The sequence below is a fragment of the Macrobrachium nipponense genome, chromosome 13, assembly GCF_015104395.2.
Source record: "Macrobrachium nipponense isolate FS-2020 chromosome 13, ASM1510439v2, whole genome shotgun sequence".
Lineage (NCBI taxonomy): Eukaryota > Metazoa > Arthropoda > Malacostraca > Decapoda > Palaemonidae > Macrobrachium > Macrobrachium nipponense.
Window position 1 is genome coordinate 35,891,258 of NC_087206.1, and position 15,300 is coordinate 35,906,557.

At 44.9% G+C, this 15,300-nt stretch overlaps 1 protein-coding gene across 1 annotated transcript in view; it reads right to left on the reverse strand.

Moving 5' to 3' along the window:
* Window positions 1–15,300, reverse strand: part of LOC135225292 (intraflagellar transport protein 43 homolog) — a 222,630-nt gene that overhangs the window by 197,357 nt on the left and 9,973 nt on the right. Inside the window, 3 exon segments of the mRNA XM_064264621.1 lie at window positions 83–111; window positions 114–145; window positions 11,919–11,927. Of these exon segments, the coding sequence (XP_064120691.1) occupies window positions 83–111; window positions 114–145; window positions 11,919–11,927 (70 nt within the window).

Below are 15,300 nucleotides of genomic sequence, written 5' to 3' on the forward strand. Positions count from 1 at the left end.
AAGGAAGCTGACAGAAGGTAATCTGTAGGATTATCCAAAGGTGGTTTGGAAAGCAGTGCAAAATTTTATTGAGTGTACGTACCCTGCTTTAGCTGAACTTGCCCAACCTCCTCCGCACGTCTTCCGGCTGGCGGTCCAGTGGTAACTCCATTCTGAATTATAAGAAAAAATAAAAATATTATCTTTTACCAGGCCTAAAATGCTAACCACAACTTATAGAATATTTTTAGAATAAAATTATAAATGTTACATATACATACTACTTACCAAGCATTACATACATATGTAGCTGCAAGCTTCTACCACGGCAGTAAAAATGTCAAATTTAGCTGTGGTGCCACCATCACTAGTGTAGGTGAACAGGACCCAACCAACTTTGGGAATGATAGGTACAAACTGCAGAGCGGTACAATTCGTTTGCGCCGCCGTGTCCATCCAATGGGAGGAGGGAAGGGCTCTAATTATGTTATTGCTTGGTAAAGGTGGCCTTACACTAGGCCTTTTTTTCTCCAGCAGCGAGCCGTTGCCGCTGAAAATGGCAAACCGGGAGCTTTTAGCTCGAGATTTTGGCTTCCTGACTGGACGGGAAGCAGCAAGCATGAACCGCGAGCGACCACATAGTGTAAACAACCAAGATGGCTGCTGCTGATAGGACGCACACTCAGACCTTTGGGTTCTCTTATCCTGAGCCACTCTCAAACCCACAAAACGTTTTGTTTTTTGTTACTCTTGCATTCACATAATATCCTGAGAAAACACATCACTGCAGCACATCTTGCAACAGTCCGACAATTTCTGGGCTGCCATGATGATATCAGCTGATAACAGTTTTGTTTACTTTTTCCTACTGCTCCTCGAAACCATGAGGTCCTAGTTTGACGATACAACACTTTTGCTCAAGAGCATTGGCTGGATGCTGGCCAAAACCGCGAGCAAGAAATGACTATGTGATAACAGTTTAAGTATAAGTAAAATTTTATTTTAAAAATATAATTTCTGGGCTCAGTTCGTGTCGCTGCGCGAAATAATCCTTTAATTCATTATTTCTTAGGTAAATGATCTAACAAATACCAGAGAATAAAACTAAAACTAAAGAAAAGGTCAGTATAACTGACTCGCTCACCCAAAAGAAGGGTGTCGGTATGAACACTAGGGCGAGTGAGACCACTACCACGAACTTCTTGTCAATTAGAAATTTCCCACAACAAAATCCCTCAGGGAGAGAGCCGACCCACAGAACGGGGCAGCAACTACTACTACTACAACCCACGCTTAGGTGACTGCCGCGCCTCTGGTGGCCATCCTTTAAGTTAGAGGTCTACGAGACGCTGCTATTTTTCTTGCTCTTGTGTTTTTCATGCTTTTTCACGGATTTTTTCGCCATTATTGGAACGTTCTGCCATCGCATCAGCTAAGTTAAGTATCCCGAAAGGTTCCTATTTTAGTTCGTTCCTTCCTTGAGTCAGTATTTGCCGTTTTTTAGGTATAAATACAGATTCTTGGTCGGAAGCATGGCGGCATTGTTCTGCCTCGTGGCGGGTTCGTTCTCGGTCTCCCATACTGGAACCTTCCATTTTATTCTGTGCGTCTCTAGACCTTTTTTATGATTATTATTTCGCTAGGGGATCTAGCCTGCATTGGTTTTATGTCATGCATGCATGTCTTACTCTACCTTACGTAGGATTATCTCTTCTATCAGACCCCTAGTCCATAGCTCTTAGTATCGGCCCAGGCTAGCTTTGAGTGGTAGACTTTCTTTCGGGTAGTTGTACACTCCTGGATTTTTTTTTTTCCTTCTTCTATATATTTCCATTTCTGCTTTTGTGTTATTTTGTTATATTTTAATTATTTTATTTTGGTTTTGGTTTAGCCTAGGGCGTCTGTACGTTATCTTAGCCTAGGTTTCTGGTACAATGGTCCCCATTAGTTTTGTTGCTTCCTTATTATCAGTTTTGTTGCATCAGTTGTTGCATCTTGCTGATCAGTTTGGTTGCATTAACCTAGGCTATCGATTCGTTGTTTATATCGTGTTATCGTACCGTGGTCACCCTGTGATCGCGGTACAGCCAGACGCCCGTCCCAGTCGCCTTGCCCTCCCCCCCCCCCCGCTCTCCCATGAGTTGGGGGGAGGGAGGTCTGTCCTTGCTCGCTCCACCCGGGCCCGTTTCCCTCTCCCTACGCGGAGGGAGTAGGGGAGACTGGACAGACACTGGACTGGGAGTGACCTTGTCTCTCTGCTTCACGGTGCTCCGCTGTGGCGAAGTTGGGGGGTTGCCTCCCCCCTCCCCCCTCCTTTGTTGCTCTGTCGCTCCGCTGTAGACTCGAGTTCTGTTTCGCCCTCTCGCCTTCTCCCCGTGATGTCGGTTCTCTGTTTTTCTTCCCAGAGCTCCGCCAATTGCGAGGGAGGGAGCTAAGTAGCCCCGCCTACTGGCGGACTTCAGGCGTACAGTCGGTCACTTTTATACTTTACCCATCCGTCTCTCCGGCCACGCCGGCGGAGTCGGACACCACCGCGATTCGGAATCGTCCTCCGAAAATTTTGTGCTATTTTTATGCTTAAGTTAATCATAAGTTATTGATAAGTTATCTTAAGCTGGGTCCCTCCCTTGCCCTCTGTTTTCCTACTTCGCTCACCACCCGGAGCTATATATTTATGCCTATTAAGGCGGTAGGGGAGGGGTTATGCCCAAAAATTTTTCACTCTCCGGCATGCAACGGAGTTCTAGAGTAGCCCTGTAAGTGTTATAATGATACTCATGTATCCTTCACTTACAGACTACCAACTGTGAGCACCCGGGGTGCAACGCCGTGCTCCAGGACCCCTGTGGGTCATGAAGTCTGCAGGTCCCACGCTCTGTGCGCGACTCCTCACGGGAATCTGCAGGTCTGGTTCCACGAAACGTGTACGATCTGCTATGATCTTGTGAGTCAGTTTTTGGACGGGGTAAGTATTTCCAGCTGTACATATAGCATATAAATCTGATTATATCTTAAGTCTAAGTTTCAAATATGTCTTTTAGCTTAAATTCTCCATATTTTGTGAAATATATGCCCGAAATGTGTAGGCTTAAAGCTCTATTTTAGTCTAAGGTTTGAACCTCAACTTTAAACTAAAAGCTAATAGACACCCTCTCTTCCAGGCTGCCGCGGTTAGAGAGACCGCCCTGGCAACTTGAGGGCTTGGGTCGGCGGCTTCGGCAAGAACGCCGCCAAGGGACAGCCCTACATCTTAGAAAAGAGGATGGCTGTCCTGCTATTCCCCGGCGGCAAGTCGACGGGGTATGTTGAGACCCGGCGGAGGCAGCCCCGACGATGACAGCAATCCAGCGGCAGGTCGCCGCATGTATGAAGGAACCAGGCAGGACATTTCAGCGGAAGTCGCCACGTTAGACCTTAAATGTTGAACCAATGGTAGGTGTAGACGACCTGTTGGTCGAGGTAGGTACGTTGGACGCTCAAGGGCTTCCCTTGGGCGCCTCTGGATCTTCTTCTCCCGCTATCTCTACTGCTTCCTTCCAAGGCTTTACGGGAGCTGAGCTCCAGTATTCTACGCCTAGCGCTTTCTGTGAAACCTAAGGTGAAGGGCACAGAGCGCAGAAAACCCTAACGAAGGCGTCGTCGTCGTCCAAAAAGGCTTCGTCAATGTCATCGTCTCTTAAGTCTTCGGTTTCAAACAAATCCCGGAGCAGAGAAGGGTAAATCTTCTGCTTCAGGCTCTAGGTCTTCCAAGAGCAAGTCCTCCAAGGAGAGGCCCCGTACTCCGGCGGAGTCAACGGTCTCCCCTCCTCCTGAGGTACCTCTAGCGAGTTACCCTTCCACCTCTGCATCGGCTCCTGCCTTTGATCCCAACGCTTTCTCCGTTGGGATGATGAAACAGATGGGGGATTTGTAGGCTCATTGAGGAACAGTATGGAGCAGATGTTCTCACAGTTATCCGACAGGATCACTACACAGGAGAACATAATATCCGGATTTAAACCAAGCCCTCAAGCTACCTCCCCAGCACCTGGTGTTGGTCTGGTCCAGCTTCCTCCCCATGATTCTCTTCCTCCGTTCACAATGAACAACCCCTGGAGAGTGGTGGTTCTTCCTACGCCCCTTTGCAGGACGACTCATTTCCATCCGGAGTGCGGTACTCGAAGGATTGAAGACTTCGAGTTTTATCCGGAGAATCTTCAACCGCCGTTCATTGGCTACGCCAGGCTGACGGAGGCAGCTATACCAGGGAGAATAAGGTCCCGAGGGAGACAGTGCTGTACTCCCGGGACCAGGCTCAAAGAGAGTGGCTTCGGTGTTTAGAGGAGATGGACTGCTCTAACACCAGGATTCAGGCTTTCAAGAGTCCCTTCACCATCTTTACGATGGAGGAAGAGCTCCTCTCCCCTTCTTAACGAAGATCGCCACTGTTACCATCCCAGCTGGCTTGAAGGGAGAACCCTTGCCTCAGTTAAGGGAAGCAGATCCCACTTCTCCTTTGCTCCCTTCGCTTGGAGATTTGTGGGAGGATCTGCCAAACACCTTCTCGGCAGGTAAGCTCAAGCCGGACTGCGCCATGGACAGTTCGGCGAGAAGCTACCAAGACTTCCTGATAGCCTCATTCAAGCTGAGTTTGAGGCTAAGACTAGGCTTGCCAGGTCTATGAACACCATGGCAATGACGGAAGTAGCGGCTATATCCTACGCTTCAGAGCCGCTCTTCAAGTTATTGACCAAGTCGCAGACTTATACGGTCCAATCGGACTTGTACGAGTTTGTGACAGCGAGGGTCAATTGTCGGAAGCATGTCCTCCAGGAAGCAACTATTCGGCATGAGCCGAATAAGCTGCTTTCTTCAAACATCTGGGGGGCAGACCTCTTCCCGGAAGCAATGGTCAAGGAGGTCCAGAATGAAGCAACGAGGGTCAATCAGAGCCTCAAGGATCGTTGGGGCCTCACTGCTAAGAGGGGCCAAGATCAGCCTTCAGCAGGCAAAAAGCTGAAAAAGGCTAAACGATTCCAGCCTTAACAGAAAAGCCTCAACGCTTCAACCAAGCTGTGTCAGCTGTGCCGATCGTTCAACCAGGCCAGCCTTCTACATCGAAGACACCGGCTCAACCCATTTACGTGATTTCCCCTCAGGCTCAGCCTTCCACTTCCTACGCTGTCTCCCAGCCTTTAAACCAGGTGTTTCGAGGGCGAAGCCTTCCAACACTATGACCCGGTTTCGCCAGGGAGGTAGGGCTAGGGGATCCTTTTATTTGTCAGAGAGGATCAGGAAGGTCGCTCAATGGGGGCAAAGCACTTCCGTGGAGGCCGCGGAGGTCACTCGACCCAACAGCAGTGAGATCTCCAAGGTAGGAGGAGGCTGTTTCTCTTCCGGCATCGGTGGGGATTCAGCAAATGGGCACAAAGCTTGTGTCGAAAGGCCTGGGTTGGAGTTGGATTGGAGGCCCCCCTCCACCCAGACCGTTCCTTCAACTTCCATCGAAAGAACTGACGGAGTATGCAGAGGAGCTCCTTCAGAAAGGAGCAATAGCGAGAGTCAAGAGATTAAAGTTTCATGGTCGCTTGTTCACGTACAAAGAAAGGCTCACTAAAAAGAAGGGTAATCTTAGACTTGCCCCGCTTAAACTTGCCATTCGCTGCGACAAGTTCAAAATGCTGACTATCTCGCAGGTGCGGACCTTACTTCCCCGTGGGGCCGTCACCACCTCTATCGATCTTACAGACGATACTATCATATCCCTACTTGGCAAGACACTTTTCGCCTTTTATTTTTTTTTTTTTTTAAGTTGTTTTTATTTTTTTTTTTTTTTATTTTTTTTTTTTGCCCTTATCTGGGCTTCAGACTAAGAGACCAAGCATTCTCCTTCAAGGTAGTTCCTTTCGGTCTGAATGTAGCACCCAGAATATTCACGAAATTGGCGGAAGTAGTCATTCAGCAACTGAGGTCTCAAGGGATAATGGTAGTAGCGTACCCTGACGACTGGTTGATTTGGGCACCAACAGTTGAGGAATGTCGCAAAGCCACAATGAAGGTCATTCAATTCCTGGAAATACTACTGGGGTTCCAGATAAACAGGACAAAGTCAAGACTCATCCGGAGTCCAACTTTCAATGGCTGGGCATCCAATGGAATCTATCCTCCCATACTCTGTCGATTCCATCAGCCAAGAGGAAAGAAATAGCGAAGTCAGTGAAGCAATTTCTAAAGTACAAATATGCTTCAAGGAGAAACCAGGAAAGAATCCTAGGTTCCCTTCAATTTGCCTCAGTGACAAACATCTTGATGAAAGCCAAACTGAAAGACTTAACCAGGATCTGGCGCTCACGAGCAAATGTCAGATCCAGGGACAAGCTATCAACAATACCACAGATTCTACGGAATCGTCTGCGCCCTTGGACAAAGTTGAAGAACCTGTCCATGTCAGTAACCCTTCAGTTTCCCCTCCGGGAATCACCATCCACACAGACGCTTCATTAAGCGGCTGGGGAGGATATTCTCAGTTCAAGAAAAAAAAAAAAAAAAAAAAAAAAAAAAAAAAAAAAAAAAAAAAAAAAAAAAAAAAAAAAAAAAAAAAAAAAAAAAAAAAAAAAAAAAAAAAAGTTCAGGGAACATGGTCACCCCAATTCCGCCAGCGTCACATAAATGTATTGGAAGCAATGGCAGTGTCCTGACTCTGAAGAGGTTACGTCCTCCAAAGAACTCTCATATAAAGTTAGTTCTGGACAGCGCAGTGGTAGTTCACTGTATAAACAGGGAGGCTCCAAGTCAAGACACCTGGCGGACAAGTTCGGTTGGCACCTCTCCTCCACCCATCTGGCCGGAGTGAGAAACGTCATAGCAGATGCTCTATCCCGTTCAGTTCCTCTGGAGTCGGAATGGTCACTGGACAACAGTTCGTTCCAATGGATTCTCCGGAGGGTACCAGGCCTGCAAGTAGATCTGTTTGCATCTCAACGAACCACAAACTTTCCCTGTTATGTGGCTCCCAACCTGGACCCTCTGGCCTATGCCACGGACGCCCTGTCCATAGATTGGAACAACTGGGAGAGGATTTATGTCTTTCCTCCAGTGAATCTTCTCCTGAAAGTACTGAACAAACTCAGGATGTTCAAGGGTCAGATAGAGCAACTGGTACCCCCTGCTGCTGGAATTGGGTCTTCGTCCTCTTCGAATTCCCAATCCCAGACTCTCTCAGTCAGTACAAATGAAGACTGTGTTCGCTTCCACTCAGGAATTCTCAAAGCCCTAACTTATGGACTTCATGAAGTTTGCGGCCAAGAGGGATGCAAATATCGATCCACGAAATATCCTTTTCCTGGAATCAGATAAAAGGGATTCAACTTTGAGGCAGTATGACGCTGCAGTTAAAAAGTTGGCATCCTTCCTGAGGGAATCAGACATTAAAATCATGACAATCAATTCGGCTATATCCTTTTTCAGATCCTTATTTGAAAAAGGGTTCGCAGCTAGTACTATTACGACAAACAAGTCAGCCTTGAAGAAGATTTTTCAGTTGGGTTTTAACATAGACTTAACAGATTCTTACTTTTCGTCTATTCACAAGGCTTGTGCTAGACTTAGACCTTCAGTAAGGCCTTACTTCAGTTGGTCATGGTTTTCTAAATGAGGTTCTAAAACTGGCTTAGGATACAGATAAAGATGCGGCATGGGGTTCATTTATAATGCTCTTAAGAAAAAGAACATTATTTTTATTAAGCTTGGCTTCAGGAGCTAGAATTTCAGAACTGTCGGCGTTATCCAGAGATGCGGGTCATGTAGAATTTCTTCCTTCAGGAGAAGTTCTGCTTTCTCCGGATCGCAGCTTTTTAGCAAAAAATGAGGATCCTTTGTTGAGGTGGGAACCATGGAAGGTTATACCCCTTCCCCAAGATCTTTCTCTTTGTCCAGTAACGACCTTATGAGCCTTTCTGTCTAGGACATCCTCATCCTCTTCGGGTCCCCTCTTCAGAAGAGAAAAAGGTGGTACTTTATCAATTAAAGGTATTAGGCAACAGATCCTATCTTTATTAAGCAAGCTAACCCTGAATCCTTCCCCAAGGCACACGATGTCAGGGCAGTGGCCACTTCAATCAATTATTTTCCACATATGAATTTTGATGATTTGAAAAAATATACTGGATGGAAATCGCTGACAGTATTTAAGCGTCACTACTTAAAGTCTTTGGAATCTCTAAAATTTTCAGCAGTTGCAGCGGGTAACATAGTTTCCCCTGACTCTGCTCAGTAGTTTAGTTGAAGATCCAGATCTCCTTTCTACCTATCTCAGCCAACAGTTTGTCTAACCTACCATGTTCCTCTACACTTGCCCTTGAGTCTTAGCTGCTCTTGTGATGGTCTAGTGGGTGTCCCTTATTTTTTTGCTTGGGTCACCCACAATTGATTTGTACATACTAACTTTAGGATTTGTGGTCCCCTTTTTTTTATTTTTATGCTAGGGTGCCCACATCCCCATTACCAATGGTTTATGTATTTGGTATTGATATCTATGAAACTTATTTGGTGTTTTTAGATAAGTTTTTCACACAACATGCTTTATTGTATTTGGTATTAGTTTCTATAAACTTATTTAGTGTGTTTTTTTTTAAATTATGATTTTCACACACATGTTTATTTCATATTCAACCCTGTAACTGGTGTAAAGACTTTGTAAATAATTTTCGTTATAAGTTACTTTTTTTAAGTATTGTTCTTTATTCAGATTGTATGAACAATTGTATAAATTTTTGTTACAATTATAGTATATAGTTGAATTTTAAGTTTTATTGAGACCTTCTTTATTTTCAATCTTGTGCTAATTCTCTGGTACAATTTCGCGCAGCGACACAAACTGAGCCCAGAAAAAAGGATTTTGACGTAGGAAAAATCTATTTCTGGGCGATGGCGTTCGTGTCGCCCAGCGAAATCCCACCTCTTCCCAACCCTTCGCTCAAGATTGATTGCTAACTTCAGGATGGCCACCAGAGGCGCGGCAGTCACCTAAGCGTGGGTTGTAGTAGTAGTAGTTGCTGCCCGTTCTGTGGGTCGGCTCTCTCCCTGAGGGATTTTGTTGTGGGAAATTTCTAATTGACAAGAAGTTCGTGGTAGTGGTCTCACTCGCCCTAGTGTTCATACCGACGCCCTTCTTTTGGGTGAGCGAGTCAGTTATACTGACCTTGATATTCTTTATTTTGTTTATTCTCCCTGGTATTTGTTAGATCATTTACCTAAGAAATAATGAATTAAAGGATTATTTCGCTGGGCGACACGAACCAATCGCCAGAAATAGATTTTTCCTACGTCAAAAATCCTGTTTTTTTACATATGGGGCTTACCAAGCAATGGGGTTTGTCGATTTTCGACATCAAAATTCACCGATTTCTGGTTATCCCGATAATAGAGTATCGGTGCCAATACATACCTAACAGACACACCATTTACCATATATCAGTGCCAAAATCCGGTTATCAGTGCCGATAAGCACCAAAAATGGCAGATCTTCGCTTATCATCAAGTTGTCGGAACAAGACCCCCACCAATAACCGGGGACTGCCTGTACATATAGTAACTGATTCCACATTACTATAGGAGGTGGGAATCACGAATAAAACCTAAGTTAAGGCATTAAGGTAATGTAATGACTCAAAATAGATAATTGCAAGCACTGAGAAAATGCCCTTTGTACCTTACCTGGTAAGAGAGCACCGCAAGTGATTACAGCCTCTGGTTGTCACTCTCTAAACCTGTAGAAGGCGTGGCGTTATGGCCAAGAATAGCCCCTGCTAGGTGGGATCTGGAGCCGACATGCTGCTTTGGCCAAAGACAAATGAGAATCAAAGCTGCAAGAAGGTTTTGGCTGGACTAGACCTCCCTGTACTTCCTAAAAGGAAGATGAGAACTATCTCCAGTAGCAGCACTGCCTCTTCAACGGTCATTTTCAGTCTGGAGAGAGTCCACTGAGTCTGATGACAGATGGTTAGCACTAAAAGAGTACGCCTTTTACCAGTGGCACTGTGTCGACGCCTGGGTTCGCTCAACAGGCTCGACGCGAGGGTGGCCAACTGCTCGTGGGCAAACCCCACCGGCCTTCCTTGGAACTTCGGTGTCTCTTCTCCCCAGTGTGGGGGAGTGGGACAAGGACCTTCTTCTAGGAGCGGCAGTGGGACAAACAGCAGCCACCTTGGAAAGCACTGCACTACCACTGGGCAAAGATCTAGCTCTTGCACTGAGAGACAATCTCTCTACAAAAGAACTGAAAGAATTAACTAATTCCATTACTGCATTAGCAATGAATTCAAAATTTTTATCAAATATTAACTCAAGACTGGCTATGGTGTCAGGATTAGAAGCTTAAAAGCATGGGAGCCTGGAATTGGAGTCTGAGGTAAAGGAGTAGGAGGGCTAAGGACTGGAGCATAATAGGAGGTTGGGATTGAGAAGAAATAGTGACCCCTTCTGCTACTTTCGGAGAAGCTTCTACAGAAGCCCTACTTTCAGCTCTAAGAGCTGCCTTTCTTTTCCTATCTCTATTACGACTTATCAAGATGAGACACATAAAGCTTCCATTTACTCCTCCTCCCAATCCTTACATTCAGGAACATGTTAGCATCTTTCAAACATTTCTGCCCCCTATAATGTACTTAATATATTTGGTGGTATGCGAGTCATAAGGTTTTATTAACCTTGTCTTACATCCCCTTAAACACAGTATTCTAATAGTACTAGATGAGCTGGAATCTGACATAATGACATCTGATCCCAATAGCTAATTAAGTAAAACTATAAACAATTTACTGAAATGTCAATAAAAGTCTGGAAATATCAAAAAAATACAAAGCAACTGCCAAAAAAAACCACTGATTTTACTCGGGAACAGACAGAAAACAAATTGTAGCTTTCAGCAGTTTTGTACCTACTGTTCCCAAAAGTGGGCGGATCCTGTCCACCTACAATAGTGATGGGGCACCTTTTCAAATTTTGCTAGATATCATATAACTCCTTTGCTGCACAACTTCCACTGAAGCTTTGGTAACCATTGGAGTACTCCTTCGCTACAAAGCTCCCCCCTTAAGTAGAGGCAATTGTTGGCTTTACTGCCACACCACTACAAGTTAAGTTGAGTAACAACCAGTTGCAGACTTATATTGCAGTCTCTCTTAACCGATAAGTAACAACAAGCATTGTATTTAATGCTAGCAACAACTTTTTCTTTATTTCAAATTGAATAAGGGACACTGTCCCTACCAATGCACTGGACACATTAGATGCAAAAGATTCAAACATTTTACATAAAAATTCAATCCTAGATTTTACAGAATCAAGATCAGACTGCACTGAATCTAACCTACTACCCTGAGCTGCCTCAGTGGGTGTGGAAGGATGTGAATCTACTAGAGAAGAAGAATCAATAAACTTATTTATCTCTTGATAAGCAGTTACTTCTAAGGAAGACTTATATGCAAGACTAGCTGTTCTCTTTACACTCTTTCTAAGTCTTCCCTTTCCTCTTCTAATATGTTACATTACCATCTCTCTCTTCTGCAAAGACCAATCTCTGCAATGATCACAACAGCTGTCCAAATCACAAGTTACCCCACAATAATCAATGCATAATTCGTGTGTATCGTTCTTTAAAGAAAGCAATCTGGCCTTGCAACTGCTTATCTTGCGAAATCTAAGCGAATTTGATAAGAAAGATTAACATGAAGAATCCATAAGGAAATAAAAAAAATACAGTCAAGATGATCCAACTTGATAAATATAAAAAAAAAACCCAACTTCAGAGCACTTGTCTACACAGCCAGCTGTGTTTATCGACAAGAGTAGAATGAGTAACCACGACATTCGCTGTTCTTAACCCCACCCTGCAAAGGATGGAGGAGTAACTATTTGGAGCATGTGTTGATGATTGTCTCAATTTTAACAACTTGCCAAACCCGCTTCATCTAGTCTCGGATAGAGGGTAAGTTTTACCTCAAATTTTTTTTAAAAATTATTATACATACTAGACAATAATTACCACTACTTTTTTAAAAATGATATTGTTAGTATACAAGTTAAAGTTTTGTACATACTTACCCGGCAGATATATACTTAGCTATAGTCTCTGACGTCCCAACAGAATTCAAAACTCGCGGGCACACGCGACAGGTAGGTCAGGTGACCAGCCCACTCCCGCCGCTGGGTGGCGGGAATATGGAAACCATTCCCGTTTTCTAACCAGAATTTTTCTCTTCCACCTGTCTCCTGAGGGGAGGCTGGGCGGGCCATTAATCGTATATATCTGCCGGGTAAGTATGTACAAAACTTTATTGTATACTAACAATATCATTTTTGTACATGCAACTTCCCCGGCAGATATATACTTAGCTGATTGACACCCTTGGTGGAGGGCAAGAGACAGTTACATACTAATTATTTATGAATATAAAAACAGGGAAACAACATACGTTGTAGGTATATTAACAAAACAACCTTGGTTCCTAACTGATATGGAAGAAGACTTCATTGATACTGTCTATGAGTTCTGCTTGCCATCAGAGTTCCAGAGAGGATGAGACCTGTGACTGATAACCCTTTCGGATCATACCAATGGGGGCTTACCCGCTTACATGGCAGAGCCTTTTCTTGGATCGTACCAATGGGGGCTGACCCACTTACATGGCAGAACCTTGACCTGTATCATACCAACGGGGGCTAAACCGCCCTCTTACATGATAGAGCTTTAGGTATTTAAGACAATACAAGGAGCATAACGACCAATCCCGATCACCTGACCACACTAACATGTTAGCTCTACGCTTTGAAAGGGGTCAACTCCTGCACCCTCTTTCAATCGACCAATAAAATGCAAACACCATTAAAAACCCTAACCTAATAAAACTAGAAAAAGGATTGGGTTCTTAGCTCCCTGTCCAGCAACGAATCCGCAGATACGTACGCTCCTAGAGTAAAGCACTTGTCGTACGTCACTTGAATGTCTCTCAAGTAATGAGATGCAAAGACCGAATTGCATCTCCAAAAGGTTGACTCCACTAGAGTCTGTATCGACAAGTTCTTGTGGAATGCCAAAGAGGTAGCGACTGCTCTTACCTCGTGAGCTTTAACTCTAAGGAGGTCCAGTTGTTCTTCTTTACACGCTAAATGGGCTTCCTTGATACATCTCTGATGAAGAACGCCTGAGCATTTTTAGAGATCTGTCTTCTGGGATCTCTAACTGAGCACCATAAACTTTCCTTACTCCCCTTTAGTTCGTTCTTCCTTTCTAAGTAGAACTTAAGGCTTCTCATGGGCAAAGAGCCCTTTCTCGCTCTGTACCTACTAGAGACGAAAGTTCCTTTTTACTTCGAATGTTCGAGGCAAGGTTTCGAAGGGTTTTCATTCTTCGCCAAAAACATCGGTTTGAAGGAACAGAACGCCGAGTCGTTCCTGAAGCCAACATTATGTTCTAAGGCTTGTAGTTCGCTTACTCTTTTCGTGAAGCTAGCGCGACCAAGAATAAAGACTTCCTTATCAGATCTCTGAACGTAGCCTTACAGGGAGGTTCGAATTTGGAGGTCATTAAGTATTTTAGGCCGCCACATCTAAGTTCCAACTAGGTGCTCTAATCCCTCTGTTCTTTGACGTCTTGAAGGATCTTATCAGTGTCATGCAAATCTTGTCTTCCCCAATATTAAGGCCTCTATGCCTGAAGACTGAAGATAGCATACTTTTATAGCCCTTAATTGTAGAGACTACTAAATTACATTTCTCCTTCAAGTAAAGGAGGAAATCAGCTATATCTGTCACAGAGGTACTGGAAGAGGATATCTTCTGAGCTCTACACCATCTGCGAAACACATCCCACTTCGACTGGTAGACTCGAATAGTAGATGGTCTTCTAGCTCTTGCGATCGCTTTCGCAACTTCTCGAGAAAAGCCTCTCGTTCTGACAAGTCCTTCGATAGTCTGAAGGCAGTCAGAGCGAGAGCGGGCAGGTTTTTTGTGATACCTGTCGAAGTGGGGTTGTCTGAGAAGATCGCTCCTGTTTGGGAGAGATCTCGGAAATCTACTATCCATCCCAGTACCTCTGTGTACCAGTTTGCGCTGGCCAGAACGGGGCTATGAGGGTCAGTTTGGCTCCCTCTGCTGCTGCAAACTTCCTTACCACTTCCGATAATATTTTGAACGGAGGAAAAGCATACCCGTCTATTCCGGACCAATCGAGGAGAAGGGCATCCACCGAAATCGCCCTTGGGTCGGCGATCGGGGAGCAGTAAACTTTCCAGCCTGTTGTTCCAATGGGTGGCAAAAAGATCTATATTTGATCTCCCCCAGAGGTTCCATAGTCTGTTGCATACCTCCTGATGCAACGTCCATTCTGTAGGCAGTACTTGGTCTCTCCTGCTCAGAAGGTCGGCTCTTACATTTTGTCCCCTTGAATGAATCTCGTCCGGAGAGTGATTCTTCTCTCTTCTGCCCAAAGCAGTAGTTCTCTTGCTTTCTTGTAAAGGGAGAAACGAGTGTGTCCCTCCTTGCTTCTTGATGTAAGCTAGGCGTTGTTGTTGTCCCGAATTGATCTGGCAGGACTGAACCTGAGATCTGAGCCTCGAAGTGTATGAGAGACAGGTGAATCGCTGCTAATTACTTTCATATTGATGTGCCAGGACACCTGTTCTCCCCTCCAGGTGCCTGACACTTCTCTCGTCCCTAGAGTGGCTCCCCCCCACCCCGCATCTGAGGCGTCGGAATACAACACTAGCCGAGGGTTCGGAACGTGAAGGGATACTCCTTCGTTGATCCTGCACGGATTCATCCACCAACGCAGGTCCTCCTTTATTCCTTCGTGATCTGGAAGGAATCGGACAGATTTTGAGATTTCTGATCCCAACGTTCTCTTAGATAGAACTGTAACGGCCTTAGGTGAAGCCTTCCTAGGAGAAATGAACTCGTTCCAAACGAGGAAAGGGGTCCCCAGAAGAACTCATCCATTCCCTCGCGGAACATTGTTCTTTCTCTAGGAAGGTTGCTACTTTTTCCAAGCAGCGGTTCTGTCTTTCCTGTGATGGAACCACATGAAAACCCCGAGAATCCATCCGAATCCCCAGATAAACAATGTTCTGCTGGGGAATCATCTGGGATTTCTCGAGGTTTACCAACAGTCCCAAGGACTGTGTTAACTCCAGTGTCAGTTTTAAGTCCTCCAGACATCTGACTCGCGTCTGTGCTCGTATCAGCCAGTCGTCTAGATACAAGGATATTCGAATCCCTTCGAGGTGAAGCCAGTGAGCCACATTTTTCATTAGTCCCGTGAATACTTGGGGGGCTGTTGATAGTCTG